Genomic DNA, 18,994 nt, shown 5'->3' on the forward strand with positions numbered 1-18,994 from the left:
GGTCCGCGATGCGACGATGCTTTAGAAATAACTACAATATCCTTTCTGCAGGACATCGACGACGAGGAAATCGGACAGTCAGAAAAGATGCAAACCAGACACGGAGGACCGGCTCTCGTAATCAGCAGCGAGAGAACAGAGACTTTTCCGAGTGTATTAGCAAGGTGCTGCATTTCCATGAAGTTAGTCGAGTAAAAATGAAGGAAACGCGCGTTCCATGATTACAGGCGAAGACGAGAAAGAGAGAACGAGAGAAGGAACGATCTGCGAGATTGCGAGACTGCAATCCAAGGAAAGTCTTCCGCTCGATTTCGCAATATGAATCAGTAAATGAAGAGCGGCGCGCATGGAACGGGAAAGCCTACACGAGGACCGCAAACAATCTCATAGAGAATCCGATGCGAACAGAGCGAAAAGAACAAGGGAAAGGGAGCAAGGTCGAAAAGCCCGAGCCGATGAAAGTTCGAGAGAAGATCAATTTTCTTGGAAATCGTCGTGACAAAGCGCAGATAACGCGTGTTCTGTCTAACGCGTCGCGTTAATCGTTGACCGTTTCCACTCTTGCTGTCTTCCACACGTTCTCGTTCCACCGTGTTCCTACGAATATTCTTCCAGGAAAGAAGCAATGCAATTTCCATTTTATCGCTTCTTCGCTTTTCCTCATTTTAACACTCTTTCGTCCAAGAACTATAGAAGATTAAAGATCATAACGGGAGCCTTTTCTTATTGATCTTTTAATTTTGATTTTCATTTAAGAAGCGACGTGGTTGAAGAGTCTGCAACGATAAGCGGTCGTTCAACTTTGGAACGTTGTATTTTTAACAATGCCAGCGCGACGATGCTCGACGATGGAGCAACGGTAGTTCTCAGTTAATTAATTTGATGGAAGTTTTAAATAGATCGCGACGGAGCTGGTTGGCCGACGAGTTTGCACGCGTCCGGATCGAGGATGCGTGGAAATCAATCAATGCGACTCATGAAAATCGAACGACATCCTCCGGAGAAACGTATCCACCGTCGCGCGGCTGAAACTGTCGGATTTAATTTGCGTAATTGATTCATCCGGCGACGTTGGCCTACGACGACAAATGGTGCGCGCCGAGGAACAAACGTAGCGCAGCTCGTGACGCGAGTTTTCCTCGAAAATACATCACGAATGGACCAGTATACGGCAAAACAAATTTAACTCTCGGCCTAGTTCAGTCGGCGGGCGAGATAAATTCTTTCTTTTCTGCAACTGCAATTAAACAAGGACCGAAAGTGGTAACGAAATTGCGAATTCAGCGGCCGCGTAAATGAAGTGGGGGCTGGCCAGAACTGCTCGTTGGATACTTAAAAAGATGTTTCCCTTTCAGCGCGCGCTCGAGCAGCTTGTTTCGGAAAATATACTCGAAGGAAAGAGCCACGCGGAAGAAAACCAAACTGGGAATATTATAACGCGGAAACAAGTAGCTTTAATTAACTAGCGACCGGTGGCTTCAACGTGAACTCGAAATTAGCAGCACACGACCACTACGCGAACTGTCTAACTCACCTTAATAAAATTTATAACGTTCATCTATTCAGGCTATTGTTTGAGCAAGTACGGTTTTTCAAAGAAACAACAGTTCTGTCGAGCTATTCATACGATAACACGCCATTGAACGATACTTTGCCATGTCGAAGTCGTTCAAACTCGAGTCAAATCCGCTCGAGGATCGTTCCCATTTTTCACGATCTTTGATGACAAGCAGTTAGGGACATTAATCAGCCATTGAATAGAAGTATCGAGAGTATATGTGTCGGCGTTAACAAACGATTATATCGTTTTTATAATTTTCTATCGGTTCTGGTCGAATTTTTCAGCAGTGACAAGCGTCCCAGCGTCCTTTGTTCCCACGAATCGGTAAATTTCGTGAAAGTGCATCGTTTGAAGCAGCACCGACGCCAGACAAGCAACGTCGCGACTGAGTGAAATTTCCTCGAGATAGCAATAAAGAGGTCCATCCATGGAATAAATAGTCCGACGGACTCGTTGGCTGGCCTATTTAGCTTCAGCTATCATGTACACGCGGCAAATCGCAGCTTTCCGTTGAAATTACGCCGATATCCTCTCGAACTATCCCCTCGAACTGGCCACTCGTGCGAAATTCTCGAATGGAGATCAAACTCGGTGTACACTGCGAGTTCGAAAGAGAAGCGGTTCGCGAGCGTAGTTTTTTCTGCTATTTTCACCATTCGTCTTAATGTGTCGCTTTGAATCGAATTAGAGACGAGAAGATGGATGCTTAGGGATTGGAGCAGCGAGATACCCTTCGATTGCTTTTGGAAAATTAATTTACTGCTTCGAGATTGATTTCTAATCAAAAGAAAATACCTCAATCCATACCGATATTTCCAGATCCTCGTAAATATGATTGTAGGTTGTTCATCGTTTTCCTTAGCCCGTTGACAACACTAATTTTTTAATTTTCCATGACATTCTCTGCGATATTTCCTCTCCGCGGTCTTTATTTTTCTTTCTTTCATCTTTATTTTCTCAACCACTTTTTCAATGCCGTATAATTTCGTAGGATACCGATGGTGGTTTCGGATGGATTGATGATTCTCAGGTGCGTGATTTATCATGGAAGAAGGGAAGATTCAAGGGCCTGTTTTACTCTTCCTTCCATGTTTTATGCTTCTTGCTTATTTATATACCAAGAAAGCATTAGACCATTATTAATCTTGCGACGCTCGATAAAGCATATGCGTAATAACCCTGCAGATATATCAATGAAATTATAATAACTGCTAATAGGTACCCTCAGACTTATTCGCATAAATGAAAAATGTCCGTTTCGTAAACGATTAAAAACTTGTATGAAGTGCTTCGTTTATTGATTAAAGATAGACTATCTTTACGAGCACATATATTTCAGATACTTGGTTTACTTTGTATGCACATCCTCCTCGTCTGGGTCTTAAATAATTTACGGATTTTATTGTGGCCCTTTATATAATTTACGATAACCGGCCACTAAATTTCATCCATAAATAATAATACACACACACACACACGTATATGTATATATAAGCACACTAAATCTGTTTAATTTACATAGAGAATTCGATAAATCCAACAATTAACGCGTATAAATTTTGTATCGAGCTGACCGGTTCGCAACGAAAGGAGGAAAGAAACACGAGAAATCGGCTGTTCGTTATATCACGAGGTCGAAACGCGCAGACGTAACCGGCAACGATATTTAGTGTCCTCGTTCTGGCCGCTCGTTTCATCGGGCGGAGAGATCGTTAATTCAGATACAAGGGTTCGATTAAATTTAATAAATGCCATGTTCGAATTCCGGTCAGAGTAGTGGCCATTGATATTAATTCGCACGATGAATATTAATATCGTTACGCTTTCTGACTTGGCGATATCGAGTCGTTCTCCGGGGTATTCTCGCGCCTGAATTTTCTCTTCAAAAATTGCACGTTATTCGAACAGCGATACCTCGCCAGGGACCTTCCGTTTTCCGAGGAAACACACCTCGCAATTTACGAGCAGATCGCAAGGTGGCCGAGAGCTGAAAATTAATCTGCCAAGTTTTATTTTTTTGCCACCGAACGCGATAAATTTCGGCAACGTCCTCCGATAGTAGATACGACTTCGTTATTTTCCCAGCGTATCTATATTTATTCGTATTATCTACCGTCGAATTGATTCACCGGACACAACGATCCGGTGGAATTAATCCATCGAACGCGACGACCAGCTTCCTCGATGCATCCACGTACGAACGTTACGGCGATTTTGATTAATGAAGCTCGGCGAGTTACGCACGGTTTCGTTTAACATCTGCCGGCGCGCGTGCCAGCTTTTAATGAAATTCCCCGCAACCCAATGTTTACAGAACGACGAATTATCAGTAATTAAATGTGTCGCGTATCGTGGAAATGCAGAATTCTTCCGGTAAGATATCTTTATTATTTCTGCAGTGGTTCAGTGAAACGACCGAGCCTCTGTAAACGTCGAGGATTTGTTTCTAGCCGATGATTTTGCTTCATTCTCGATCCAAGTTTTTAGAACCGATCGTTTCTGTTTGATTCTAAATCGGTGTCTTGATTATCAGGAGAAATCAAAAGAATATCGATTCGCAGTCAAAGTGGCTGAATATCCGGGCAAATGCACAGCGAGGTCGTGACGCTTCGTTTGCTCTCGCAAACCACTGATATTCCACGGATTAAAAACATTCGTATCCGGTATGAATCTGCGTAAGCAGTTTTTCCCGGCGATTTATCGCGGTAAATATGACTGTGACTTTTCGACAAATCTCCACTTTACGAATGACACGGTTTCGCTCTACTGTCGGAGAACGAATGGAAAGTAAATGTTACGCGGCGGATGATGTTTGAACTAGGAAAATTGATAGAGGGACTAGAGACTTCGAGTGTGATATTAAACTCGTTAAACAATCTCACTGAAACAATTACTTTCGCGCGCGATCTTTTTCCCGCCAGTTATTGCCATACGTAAACGACACAACGAGCAAACAGTATTAATACAATATATTGAGATATGTATAATTTTATGTGCTAGACTAGATTAGCTGTGTAGTAGTAATACTTGTATGTGAATTTCAGTGTGTGGAAATATGTGCGTGCACGGCGTCTCGAAAACAAAGGAGTGTAAACTGTTCAGTTAACAGTCTGCTATGGAAGAAGGTGAGACGCGTGCGAGCGTGTATCGATGAATATCTTTGAAATCGTTCATCAAATAAATATATAACTATTCTAATATAAATTCTAAGTGTAAATATAGAGTTCCTATATCATTATTTCGGCAATTAAGACCCAAAATTCTCAATACGATAACACGGTAATTCCATGCTCTTTTGTGGAAAAGTGCGTGCATTAATTTTTGAAAAAATCCTGGCGTAACGAATGCGTAGCAAACGATTGAACGTAATACGCGCCGTCCACTTTCGCGACTCGTATCTCGAAACGAAATTGACTCGTGAAAGGGACATTATGGTTGGTCCGTGTCAGCCTTTGCCGAGGCGGCTCTCTATTTTCTATCCTTCGAAGAGCATTAGAACATACAGAAGCACCATTCAGCATGATCCATCTTCAATTTATTTTCCAGCCACATCAGACCCGATGTCCGATTCCTCGCTTTCATCTCTGACACGTGTCCCACGATTACGTCACCTTAATTAACGCTGGAAATTCGACTAAATGCACCGTGACTGTTTGCATCATCACGAACGCGGACGGCGACGTCATCCGCGTCCCTCTTTTGCGCCATTCTTCGTTTGGACCGTACGATTTCTTGCCGGACCCCGTCGCTTCTGGGAACGAGTAACATGGAAATCGAATTGAAATTTAAATTAATGACTTTGCCGGGCTCGTCGGTGGCCTCGTTGCTCTGCTTGTGGGACTCGATGCGACGTCGTGCTACATCTTTAATAATCTGCATGCGAAAAAGGCTTTTGTTCGAAGAATATCTCGTCTCGTACGGTGGAACAGTGAAAAGGACGTATACATAGTAAGATTGGGTTATGCCCTACTCACCTAAGCTTCGATATTTTAAAATTCCAATAAAGAATAATTTTGATTAGTTTACTTATACCAGCACTCCCGGCAGAATGAAAAAATTTCAATCGCGTCCTCTTGCTGGTTAAAAATATTCTTACGTCCCAAAAATTAATTACACCGTCCGCTTTCATCAAGTTCTTTGTTTTGGCAATTGGACAGATGACGGCCAAGGGACACGGATCATTTTGCTTAATTTCTGAAAACGACGAGCAGCCATTCGTAACTGGTTTTGTTAGACTGGCCGGCAACGCGGATTTAATAAATTCGCGTTTCATCGTTTTATATTCCGACGCTTAATCTGCGGGTCGCGTTTTGCACGGTCTCCTGTGAAATAAAACGCCACGCGATGGTCGGACCTTTTTCACCGCGCTACCCTGTCACCCTGAAAATACATATAAGTAGTTAAGCTCTAACCGGTGTAAATAAACCGCGACCGTTGGCCGGGAATTATCGGATTCACCTTATTAATTTACTCGAGCCCAGCAACGTTAAAACGTTCATTAAAAGAATTGGACAACGCGTCTACTTAATTAACGCTTCCTTGTTCCACGAGTTATTACTATTTCCATACCTGTTCTTGACATGCGCGTAACATGCAAGGATACTAGTCGACTAGAATAAATTTAAATAAATTCAGTCAGTAGAAACTAGAAAGAATTTAAATAAATTCAATTTCAAAACTAAGCGCGAATTTAATCTAAAATAATAGATTAGGTTTTCTTTGGAATTCCAGGTATTATCATTTTTTCAAATTATCTTTCGCTCGGTCGATTTGAGTGAAATTTTCACTAACGAAGAGAATCGAATCGTGGTTTTGTAAAAAAAAATTCACCGAAGCACCGAGCAGCCTGAGGCTGAATTTTCAAAATCCCTACGACGCTTTAGCGCGTGGTCGGGACAAAAAATCTGGCCAGGTATCGAGACGAGTAATCGAATCCAGCTCATTAATTCGGCCCTGCCCGCTTGGGCGTCGTTCCGATTTCAGCGTCGCTGTTTCGAACTTTTTTTCCGAATATTCCCCAGGCAGAATCGTTGTCTCTGTATCGCTGCTGTCCATTTTCCTTTCTCCCTTGTTACTTTCTCTTTACGCTAGCTATAGCTAAAATACCAAACTACCAAGTTCTGCCACGCCAATCCTCAGAAACTTTATTAAATTTAGCAAAGGTAAAAATTCTTTAGAAAACTCTTTCCTTAAAATTTGCCCCCGACGAAGGAAACGACCGAACTTCCAATGGTTCCAGAATATCTAACGCCAATTTCCCATAATTGGGACGTTCCTGCTTTCTGTTGGATGAATTTTTCCTTCGGGTAGCCTCGGCTTCTCCGTTTCATCCGCCGGTTTTCGGCTTGGGTCTTCGCCGGAATCCCCCGCCGCGCTTTCAATTCCGCCGTTCGTTCCGCGCGAATAAAACACGAACCAGCGGATATTGCTTTAGTTACCATACCATTCGCTGGCTCTGCTTGGCTGACGAGCTTCTTCGCCGTGACTTCATTTATTTACCGAAGGAGGAACACAGCGAATAGGGAACGATCGTTGGAGAACACTCGAGGACAGGCGGAGTTGGACGAGAATCTCGTCCCATCGAACCCACGTCCACGGAATCAATGGCTCGATCCTGTGGAAACTTGGAGAAATTGGGTCGCGTTATTTTTGTGGGGCGCAGGGGTGAAAAGTGGGCACGCCGACCGAACAAGCTGAAGAGCCAGAGGGAGAAAGAGGAAAAGCAGAGGGTGGATCGCACGTGATGACACACTGTCGCGAAAGGAAATGGAAGCCGCAGCTTTGTGCCACGCTAACGACTTCGATAACGATGCCCATCGACTTCACGGTGTTCCTTTTAATTCGTCGAACCGTTAATAATAACGGGACTTGTACAGCCCGTGAACTGTTCATAAAGGATTTCAAGCAATCAACTTGGTCTTGTTCTCCGATCTGATGCCACTCGCCAGCGTCGATGAGGATTCAAGTAGTTCTTCGTCTCAATGAGAAGAACGTTAATGGAGAACTTGCTAAAATATTGGAAATAGAGAAACGATAGAATGTGGAGGATCTAATAATTCTGCAGTGAAATCTACGCTCTTGTAGTCGACCAACGATTCGAATGGAAATTATTTCTCTTTAAACGCGTGTCTTGAATACGTGTAAAATTTAGGTATCGTGTAGGAAGATCATCGAAACGTCCAAAGAGAATTCCCAAGAAATCGCGGTCTATTAAATACACCTCTTCTCTGAGACCATTTCGACGAAAGTGTCGACGATGGCGGGAATGGCCCGGCCAAGGCTACCGGAAGACATTTCGGCGAGCGCTGTTCCAGTTCTCAGGGGAACGCGTGAAACTTTGCTCGCTGGGGGAGAAGAAGGAAATGAAGCAGAGAAAAAGAAGCTGCTCGATAGTCGTACCATTACGCTACATACATGGACATTCGGAGAAGTACAACCGGCGCCGGGGCGAATCGCGGCGCACTGGCTGTAACCTTCCTCGAGCAGAAAAATTCCGACGAAATGCGTGCCAAAGATAGAACCAGCAGCCATCCTCGGTCTTGAATGGCCCTATCAACGTGAGCTTCGATCAATTTCTCTTTTTTCGTCCCGTTGACGCGTTCCCTCCGATAGCGGAGTCGCGCCGGAAGCGCTCATCGATCTCCCGCGAAATTATTTACGCTCGAGTAATTCCGGCCTTCCTCTCGAGAAAAGCCGCGTTGGAAAAGTTGGTTCGTCGTTATCATGGAAGCAAGTAATAAACGTCTGAGATGTTCCAACTTTAAAGAAGGATCTTGGATTTGCATCTTCGAAGACAATCGCGGTTTAGTTTTTGCGATGAAACTTTCAAGTTCTTTCGAGATTCGCCCTTCCAAGTATCAGTCCGCCGTCTTTTCACAAACGTTCGAACCATCGATCTTTCTCCATCGTCACGGATGACGCATTTGTCCGGCTGCCTATCTCGTCGTTTCCCTTTCACGATCATCAATCCTGATCCTTTAACGATCACCAGACCAGAAACACTCGAATCTTTTTGACGAATCCGCGGGCTTATCCTCGTTGAGTGGGCGAGCAGATTTTACACGCGTGGCCGATTAAATACACACAGACCTAAAGTCTATTAATCGGGTGATCTCACGCAGTGGACGATTGCTTTCAGAATAAAATGGAAGAGCAAAGGTCGCGGAGGATTCAGAAGATCGTTGACGGCCTTCTGCCAAAGACGATGGATCCGAAGGATCGCGCCTCGGAGACCGATCTGCTGCTACAATTCTGTCTATCTCTCAGCAAGGTGAGTCGATACATCTTTTACAGCCCAATAACGAATCGCTATCTAAATATCTTTGAAGCGTTTTTCACTTTGACCCTTTGACAATTTACTTTATAATCGCATTCATTCTTTGTCCATCGTCCAATTTGGCTACGTTCTCGAATCATTCTGCTCCCTTTTGCTCCGTTTCATCCATCGAATAACGTTTTTGCTTCGTCCCTACAGATCTATCCGAAGCACAAGGATCTATACAATTGGGTGGACGTGGATCAGAGGGTGTACGTTCCTTTCAACATGTCGTATCTGCAAGAAAGTTTCGGTTATGTGAGTAGACGTTAACGCGTGTCGCGATATCATCGGCAATTTTGCAGAGGAAAAATGATGTGCTTGGTTCCTGGGTTAGATAAGGTGGGGGACGCTGCTGAACGCCACTTTAGGCGCTGCCACTGCCGATCTTTACAATCACAGCCGCAATCGGGAACGTCCTGCTTACGGCTACGACGATCAACTGGTCTACGTTTATGTTACCGCTCCGCGTTACTTCCGCAGCCTTGGGAAACTGCTGAATCGTTTTTCCCGAAGGTAAGCGCCACTTTACGCCTCGATAAATTGCCTGGGAAAGTTCGTCAGAATTTCTCACTCGCACGAAATTCGAGGATTGTCAGTTTCTTTCCCCGAGAGCAACTAGCATCTGGCAATCAAAGCGTACGCGCGGTGGACTTTTCGCGGACTGGCGTGGTATTTTTAGCGTTGAAATTTGAAAAAAAGGTGGTGTCGGTATCGCAGTGAAACGAAACAGCTGCCATAAATTCTCGCAACCTCGCGGTCTCGTTGCTTTGATAAGGCGGAATTTAAATCCCCCGTGAAAAGGTTGGAAAATAATTTATCGCGTTCGCGAAAAGATGCAGCGCCAAGCGCAATCTCGCAGGCTCGTATCTTCCATGGAAGTACGAATTCGATTCCTCCTGGTCTTTCCGCGACATTAAGCCCGATCCATGGAATATTAAAGACCCTGGCCGTGTGGAACCTTAATCGAACACCTCTGCGGCACATGATTTCTGACTTAACAGCTGATTACACAAATCGTAGAACAGAATCGATCGTAGAACTGCGGAATGTTCGTGTTCTATCTATCGCATCTTCGTACGTGGCCCTCATTTCTCTAAACGCAGAAAATGTACGCTTCAGTTCATAGACGTTAGGACATTTGTTGGTTCATACCAGTCGAAGTCCAAGCGATCAACTACACTTTCACATAACAGGATTCACAGATGCATAATTAGTATTACGATACTAATTAAGAAACACGTGAGCCAGTAGAATCTCAAATGGAGGAAACGCGGAGGAAATACAAATACCATAAATTACATGGACGTTGATTGATAGATCCCATAATGACTAATAAATGAACTAAATTGAAAAGAACAACACCGTGGCTGTAGTTGCAATTTCACGGCTCTAGGTGGAACCGTATAATCACGCTTTCGCGTCTGGGGAATAAATCCTGCTCGTTAGGATCATGTTCTGTACAACAAAAATACTCGTCGATCGATTGCGTTAATTAAAACAAGGGCAAATGGTTCGCGGATCGGATGCACGCGAACACGCTTACCGTTCTCCAGCTGCACGCGCGTTTACCGCGGCAAAGAGCAACGCATCCAAAAAACGAGTAAAAACACGCCTGCCATTATTATAGCGACTTGTTTATTAACCAAACCACCGGCGTGGTATTAAAAATAACGACAGAGAGCATCGTTGGTGCACCGGTGATTTTTACGATCGCCATACCATTTTTCGTCGCGAGATTCACATTTTGCCCGTAATTTTCTCCTTTATGGCAGCCGTACGGATATTTTTTAGCCGAACCAATTCGATTCGTCGTGCCATAAATGCTAAACAGAACTGTTATGGCGAGTGTAAAAGCAGACGTAAATAGGATGAATTATCGATACCACGGCTTCTTTCGACGTAAACTCGTTTATCGAGGCGGACTCATTCGATTAAAACATTCGTTTGAAACGTAGTTTTCACTTTCTCCGTATATTGTTTGTTCGTCAACGAGCGGAATATATTCACAAGTAATACTCAATGTATGCTAATGATAATTTCATGAACGTGGAAGTTACAGTTCAACTGTCAGCTATCCCAGTTGATTTTCCTCATAAATAACGTTATATGACGTAAATGTTGTTTTGATCTTTGGCTCGAAATACAAGCCGATAACGAGCGGTCGATATTGCGGAAGTTGATGATCGCGTGTAAATATCGGTCTGTCGATCCGAGAATTGCATAACGAATGAATATTAATTGAACGAGCTACAACTGGCTGATCGGAAGAACGTTTCGCGTTCAAATTTACGTCGCTTTCGATACATTCGTTTTCGAGCTTGCTCCTTTGGGATCGAGAGCTGCAAATTCACGCTGTCGTCGGACAACCTGATCGATTGGAATTGTTGCAAGTTGCTTAACATTTTATACGTTCGATCACGAATGAAGTATCCATTAAACGGAGAGCAAACGTTAGAAGAGCTTGTTGATTTTGAATTCGTCAGCAAGAACGTGAACATCATTATTGTTTCGATGAATAATCTGTAAAATAATTCGTGAAAGAGGAACGATACGCTTGTTGGAAGTTTTATTAACAGTGGTAATTTCAAAAACGGCTGAGCTAGCCAATTGAAATGGTGGTAGGTCACGCAGATACGGTTCCGCGATTGTGTTCCGCCAATCGTTTAATCCTCGTATCAAGGGGTTTGAGAAAAACGATCTTCACCGCGCGATCCACCGATTCGGTCGAAAGCTTCATCGCCACGAGGATTCTTCGTCAGGGGGATTAATATATCCAGCCGCACGTACAAATTGCCAGATCGTCGATATGTGTGTTTGTTCGGTTGGTAATCGAAACAAGCTATGGAACAACCAGCAATCGAAACGCGATTAAATCGCCTATCGTTGCGTCAATTAGCAAACTTTGCTTCCCATAATTTGTCGCTTCAACGTGTAGTAAAAAAAAAAAAAAGAAAAAAAAAAAAGGAAGAACGTATCGAAAGAGGCCAATTCATCCGAATATTCGCGCAGAGCGGGAGATTAAAAAAAATATACGAAATTTCAGCGCGATGGATTTCGTGGATCGCGAATTCCTATAAACTGATTCCCATGGTAGTCACACGGCTGTAAACAGTTTTTATTAGGATAGTTTGAACCATGTACGGGGATATAGCGAGTCATGCTGGAAGTAGCTTGGAGAAGCCTCGATTATTGCAAATCGTACTGATTACATTAAACGAAGTTCTCGCCACGCTCGGTTGAATTTCACGCTGGATGCCGGTTGGATTACATATACCGATTGCGGAATGTCGTAAACGTTGACAGACTTCGCTTTGACGATGCGGCCGCCGATGAATTTGCATAATGCATGCGTATCAGCCGCGTACCAACGTAGTTAAACGGCAACACGATGTTCTCTACCCTTAAGTGATTCCTGCGAAGCTTATTATCGTTGTCGAACGATTAAAAAGGTTTAATCGCGTAAAATGCTCGAGTGTGGACCTGCCGGTAAGTGGTAACTTTCTTTTCTTTCGTAAAGTAGATCGGTAACTCGATTTACGTAGAGTCTATCGGAAACGATAGCGACGCGAATGAAGAAGAAAATCGACGAAGCATCGAATTTAATTAGAAAGCAGAAAGTTCGATGGGTAAATTGGCTGCTCGGTTCGGTCGAGTTCCCACGACAATGTTTGCTGTTCAGTGAATCGAGAGAGAAGGAAAAAAATTGCACGTTGTAAAAGAGGTAGCAGGATGCGGTATTCGCCGGAGGATCAAGTTCGGATACCTTGACTCGGGTTATTCGGTCGTTGAACACGTGGAATTCGGCCTTTCCAGCAAATCCAAGGTGAAATTCTTTGCTGGTCGGATGTAAAGCTTACATTCGAAGCAACAGATTCTGGAGCACGTTATAACGTCAAGCTAACTGATAGTTTCGCCTTTTATATATCTCACCACAGGGGGACAATTATTTCGAATATTCGACTAGTCTTGGAAAGTTAAAGAGGGTAGCTTCTTCGTTGATTGTCACATTCTTCTCGAGTGGGTAACGAGCAAGACACGGGCTACCTACAAATTATCAAACTCGAAGTTTGTCAGTTTACGGTAATATCAGCAGAACGGACTGGTTGGCGGAGCAAACACTCTGGATTCCGAAACGTCACAGTTGGCAACCTATGCTCGTCCCTCGCTATTATCTCTCGCAGACAGACAGACACAACCGGAGGATGAATACAGCCAGCAAACCGCGATAATTACTGCCGAAGGTATTCCGCGCAACAAAGAACCAGACGTTTGCATCCTACCGCCAATTTCTGCCCATCTATCGTCCTTAATATTCGGACTCGTTGCGTTCTTTGGACACGGAACGTTTTTTTCACATTTGCTGTAGCTTTGAATATCAATCCTCGTGATTTACGATCGTTCATCGTTTACTTTGAAATTGGAATTTTCAACGTCCGACTTGCAACTTTTATTTCAAGTTCTTAGGAATGTGTGCGCCAGTTAATTTCCAGATGATATTCCAAATCATCTCTTAAACCGTCGCAACGTCGCCAGAATTAATCTCGTAGAGAGCTCGGGGGCAGATGAAAATGGAAGCGTAGCGTAGGTTAAATGTCGCGAAGGTTGTTAGCGCGGAGAACGCTATCAGCGTCTGGCGTAACATTTATGAGCAGAGAAGTTCGTACGCAGTGCAGCGTACCGTATGCGGTTAATAAACGTGGTACGACCGTAAATTTTGATACCAGCAGCGAGCATGCATCGTAAATCGGTGCCTAATTCGTCCATTACCCTTCGTTGCGAAAATTCCGCCCATCTGCGCTACTCTGTTCGCCCCATATCAACCAGAATCGAGTTTCTACTAATAGGGACGATGATTTCACTTCAATCGAAATTATAGTTCCGTTAATACTGTCACATGCACGTAGCTCAAGGAGGGAAGAAAGAGATACGTATCCTCGAATTTGTCGAAACGAGATCGCGCTTGTGGCGGAGGCATGGCAAGGTTCGATAGAATCGATAGCGCTAATTCGTTATGCTTTCGGGGCCAGCTGTTCATTATTATAGCCGCCAGGACATTATCCTCTCTTTTCCGTTGAAATACATATCCCCACAGGCTATTATTTCGTACGAACACTCGTACGAGAGTTATAGCTATTTTCGTGGGTCGAATAAAACGAAGATAGAAAGCGATGTTTTAAACGCGCAAACAATACTCACAAGTGCATACCCTTACGAAGGATTATTCACAATGGACTGTTGCTGTTGTACGCGACGGATACCCTGCACGACATCGTGAACGTGACCGGGAGCAAGGACTGGGAGCTGTCCTGTTTCAAGCTGACGAAGGATGTCTTCAGCGAAATCGTGGGTGCTCTGTATGTGCAGCAGTACACGCCGCAGTATTTAGAAAACCTAGCTAACAAGGTAAGGCGATGAAAAATAGCGTCTGCTTCTCTCTATTCTGCTCTCGTTGCTCTTTCTCTCTTCTCTTTCCTTTGTCTCGGTGAAAACGTTGCGATACAAATTGCATCGTGTCGCGAACAGGTGGGAGGGCTGTTCGAACGCGTGAAAGAGACAGTAGCTGAGCGCATTTTGGTGAAATCTTGGCTAGACGAGGAGACAAGGACGCAGGCGTTGTTGAAGCTGAACTCGTTGCGGGGAAGATTTCACGTGTGGCCTGGTTTCCACAATGAGAGCCTGCTGGCCCGCGAAATGGCCGAGGTGAGGCCTTCCTCGTGCTTCTTTGCATGCGACGCGCGCGTATTCCTAGCGATACTTCCGTCAGCTATTCGTGACTGCCATCTATCACTTCCGGTAGGTGGAGATCGATCCGGCAGATTTCTTCCACACCGTGTTGAAACGATTTCGACAGGTTCGCACCGTGGACGACAAGGTTTTGCGCAGAAACGTCACCGAAAAGTGAGCATTCTCTTACTTCGAATGTCCTAACAATAGGATCGAAAATAAAAGTGGATTAATCACTTTCTTAGTAATCTGACGCAAGAAAATTTATTTTAAACCAAATTAATTCACGATCGATCAAAATCGAGTCGCTTTGCAACGTACTGTGCATTCGTCGTAGTCAGCTAATATTCATAGTACTAAATCTCTACATTCTTGAACAGGAAACCTATGTCTCTCTTTCTTTTCCGATAAATACGATTGTAGATATCGGGACTGTCTCCTTATTGCTGCAAACCCATCGATAATAGAATGGGATAAAATTAATTTTATCTTTGCAGACGTCGTCATCCCTATAGCGTATCCGCTTACTACGAATCTTCGACGAACACAATAGGTAAAATGGATCTCTGAACATTTTATAAGCTTGGCCAAAGAATATTGACGAGGGAATTCATCGATTTCAGGCATTCCATTGGCAATGATGACAGCTTGGTCATGGTCCTGGGATGCTGGGCCAGCGTATGCAGCGCACGCGACTCTAGGATCGGTGATCGGTCACGAGATTCTCCACGCTTTCGACCTCCATCGACGTCGACTGCCATTGGATCCCGATATGAACGTCGATCAGTGGCTCTGGATCACGCCAGAGTCTTGGAAGAGGTTGGAAGCGAGGATCGAATGCGTTGCGAGGCTTTATGCCAGAAGCTTCTGGAGGAAGGTTCAGTTTTATGGGAACGACGTTGCTGTACAGGTAGAGAATATTTTTTTCACATATTTTCTTCGAGCAAGTATATCGAAAGTTGGGTGGAACTCGTTCGAATGGTTTTTCAGTTCGATTGGAACGTGACGAGGAACGAGAATGTCGCTGATATCGGAGCCTTGCAAATTTCTTATAAAACCTGGCATACCCTGACGAACGGGAAGGATCGAAGTCTTCCCGGATTAGAGGGACTTCGGCCGAGCCAGCTTTTCTTCATAAGCGCCGCCCAGGTAAACATACGATGCCTTTCATCCACATTTTAACTCTACGAATTCGTATCTTTTTGAATATAATTAGAAGAGTAGAGACCAGAGCGTAAGTAGCCAAATATATTGCGCTAAATGTTATACATTCTATATATTCCATATTGTTGAGAATTGTGGATCTTAACCCTTTCGCTTAGAGCGACGACTCCTGGGTCCGGCACCTCATATATCCGGCATACAAGTGCTATCTGTAGTCAATAATATATATTTTCGTTATCGCCAGAACATCTTCTGTTGCTTTTGTTGAAGTAGTCACCAGTTCTAAGAAAACTCTACATCTCGTCTTTTTAGTTTTCTCAAGCACTGAAGCCATCGACAGCGTATAGACAATAGACTGGGACGGAAGCAGACCATAGACAGTAAACAGACGACGATGGCTTCGGAGCTTTCAGTCGTAGGGTAACACTGCTAGCGTGCGGATCAGGACCAGCTCAAATTATGTTCCTACTTGTACTTACACTTCTGTATTAAAATATATGTCGGAGATGAAAGGACACCGGAGCCTTTCTTTCGGAATGTTTGGGAAAGTCCCCAATATTTTATTCCAGACTTTCTATTATAGCCGTACTTAAACAATAAAACTGAGAAACAGCAGTTGATAAGTCAAGTCAATTATGATTGTCCGAGATTTATGACAGTGGGCTTGGGCTCGAAGTGACATAATGGGTCACTGAACGTAGCCACGATCACGTGAGGGACGTGTACCTAACAGAGGCATAAAGAAATTAAATAACTTTGCTTAAAAACAGGGATTGACTTGAGGAATACGGAGAGGAGTATATAAGGATAGTTGCACTTGAACTGAGGTGCAATCCGATAAGTTCGACTAGCCCAGTGAACACGTACATCGAGTTCCTAATCACAATCGTCATCCCGTTGACCGCGTATTCGTTATCGAACCTAACTTCATCGTCATAGACATCTCGATCACTCAATCATCGATATCACTTGTTAACTTTTGTAATACATTCCCATAAACAAACATCATCTGATATAAGACAAGTATGGACAACTAGCAGCAAGACTCATTACACGCCCCGTTTTCCAAAGATGATACGACATATATTTTCTACTTTACAATTTATCCATGCGTTTCCCTGTTCATACATCTGATAACCTCAACAGATTTTATTGACATATTGGATTAGTCACTTCTTGAAGTTACTCGTTGTTGAAACAACATCAAAACGTTTCGCGCAATTTATTTCAAACATCCAAACGGTCGTATACTGTTTCATGCTAAAACATCTATTAAATCCATTGACAGTGAAACGATATTTCATATACGGTTCTTACAAGAATTATTGTTACTTAAGACTTAGGAAAACGTATATACAGCAACCACGCACACTGTGCGTATTTCTGGCGCGCGTTTCCGTTCAGTGACGGTACTTCGGCCGACTGGACTGCCGAAGCGAAAGGGTTAATCGCCGAAATAAAAGTAAAGGAATACTTAGATTAGGTTTAGGATTTATATTAAAATAGTGTTAGATTTATTTAATAAACGATTTCCAGGATCTTCGTCGATATTTGCACCCGTCTTGGCACTCTCTTGGTCTCACCACCTTCTATACCACACTACTAATGTACCAGTTGCATTCATCTGTTTTTCGAGACGCTGTGCACACATATACTCATACTCACATACGCGTGTCACTACTACGCGGCTAATCTGGTGTAGCACACAAAATTATACATATCTCAATTCATATATTTTTGCATTTTGTGCATCTTTGAATCTTTCAGTTTCTCATAAACGTATGGAAATTAGTGTAATTGTAACTATGTGAGAGGGACGATCGTAGGAATCTAATCTTATTTCTGAATTATATTGCAGACTTACTGTTCCAATATGACTGCCGAGGCCTACATTCTTTCCGTTGAGCTCGATTATCACACACCTCAGCCTGAAAGGTAGCCAGCGTCTTTCTCTTCAGTCGAAGAATTTAACGTTATTGAGAAATAAATACCACCCATTAAAATGTGTTTAGAGTCAACGGTATAATGATGAACTCTCAAGCATTCGCGGATGCGTTCCGTTGCCCGATCGGAACCAAAATGAACCCCCCTAACAAATGTACCACATGGTGATGATCAGGCTTGGACAATCGTTCACCGACAGATTTCATCTACGACATATTCGATCATTTGGATTCGATACGGAAAATGGCGTGCTGTGGTTGGACACACTCTAAGCGACAAGGGCTAATCATTTTTTCAGCAATTGTCGAGCGATCTTGCGTCGGAGGGAATCGGTTCAGGTAATACCGATACTTGCAAGACATCTTTATATTGATTAGTTTTTTATCGCCAACTACGTGGATCGATATTTCGCAGGAATTCTATCCGGAAAACCGAAGAATCGAAGTGGAAGGATGCATCGAGAGATGGACGAGTATTGCGCTAGGAAGATGCGATTCGCGATGACGGAGGATCGACCGATAGATAAGCTTGTTACAGCGTTTTCAGAGTCTAAAGAACGGCCAACCGAGGAGATGTCGATCTTCGGTACGGTCGTCGAAGTAATCTCGTTTAAACGCGCCATTAATGTTAATATCTCTCCCTATGACGCTTTAGAGGACCTTAGATTTATTATAGTGAAAGCAATAAATTGTACGGCGGAACAGACGAGAGTGTGATACACACGAGCAAAATACGAATAAAAAGGAAACTAATAAAGACGTACACGTACACACGCAGAATAAGTAAATTTACAAAAAGCGCTTCGATCGTTCAGTTTGCGATAAGGCGAGTAGAGAACCGGCAAGCTTGCTAATGGAATTAGCAAAGCATGTCGTTTATTAGCGAGATCAGAGTTTCTCGATAGACAAGAATAAAAGTATACGGCCACGTTGTAGTCACGTGAACACGTGATTAACGCGCAACTTTGTAGGAAAGGCGAGCTATATCTCTGACTCGCGTCTCTATTCGAGTTAAAAATCGAGTAAGAAAGCTAACGAACAATTTCTAGAATCTCTCGAGTAACGAGTATAGTTGAAATTGACTCTTGGAGGATCGAGACTAGGCCTCGATGGAACACGAAGTGCAAGTACTTCGCGAGAGAAATCTCGTCGATCAGACCGTGTCGTGCAAACGGCTTAACGAACGCGAACTGAAAACATTTACGAAGCGAATCGTTTAGTTTCTCGCGCACCGATTGTCTTCGCTCTTGTTAGTCTGTAAAGCCTGTAAATAACGTATCCCCT

The 18,994-nt window shown here is 43.5% G+C and overlaps 1 protein-coding gene across 2 annotated transcripts in view; it reads left to right on the forward strand.

Moving 5' to 3' along the window:
• Window positions 1-18,732, forward strand: part of LOC139992481 (neprilysin-1) — a 75,837-nt gene extending 57,105 nt beyond the window's left edge. For both annotated transcript variants that reach the window (XM_072013351.1, XM_072013353.1), the window contains 12 exons: window positions 8,700-8,831; window positions 9,036-9,134; window positions 9,214-9,392; window positions 14,096-14,282; window positions 14,403-14,579; window positions 14,677-14,777; window positions 15,101-15,156; window positions 15,227-15,513; window positions 15,594-15,752; window positions 17,626-17,702; window positions 17,780-18,049; window positions 18,126-18,732. In XM_072013351.1, the coding sequence (XP_071869452.1) occupies window positions 8,700-8,831; window positions 9,036-9,134; window positions 9,214-9,392; window positions 14,096-14,282; window positions 14,403-14,579; window positions 14,677-14,777; window positions 15,101-15,156; window positions 15,227-15,513; window positions 15,594-15,752; window positions 17,626-17,702; window positions 17,780-17,879 (1,554 nt within the window). In that variant the 3' untranslated portion in view covers window positions 17,880-18,049; window positions 18,126-18,732. The remainder of the gene's footprint in view (window positions 1-8,699; window positions 8,832-9,035; window positions 9,135-9,213; window positions 9,393-14,095; window positions 14,283-14,402; window positions 14,580-14,676; window positions 14,778-15,100; window positions 15,157-15,226; window positions 15,514-15,593; window positions 15,753-17,625; window positions 17,703-17,779; window positions 18,050-18,125) is intronic.
• Window positions 18,733-18,994: the final 262 nt, after the last annotated feature.

The sequence above is a fragment of the Bombus fervidus genome, chromosome 11 (assembly GCF_041682495.2).
Source record: "Bombus fervidus isolate BK054 chromosome 11, iyBomFerv1, whole genome shotgun sequence".
Lineage (NCBI taxonomy): Eukaryota > Metazoa > Arthropoda > Insecta > Hymenoptera > Apidae > Bombus > Bombus fervidus.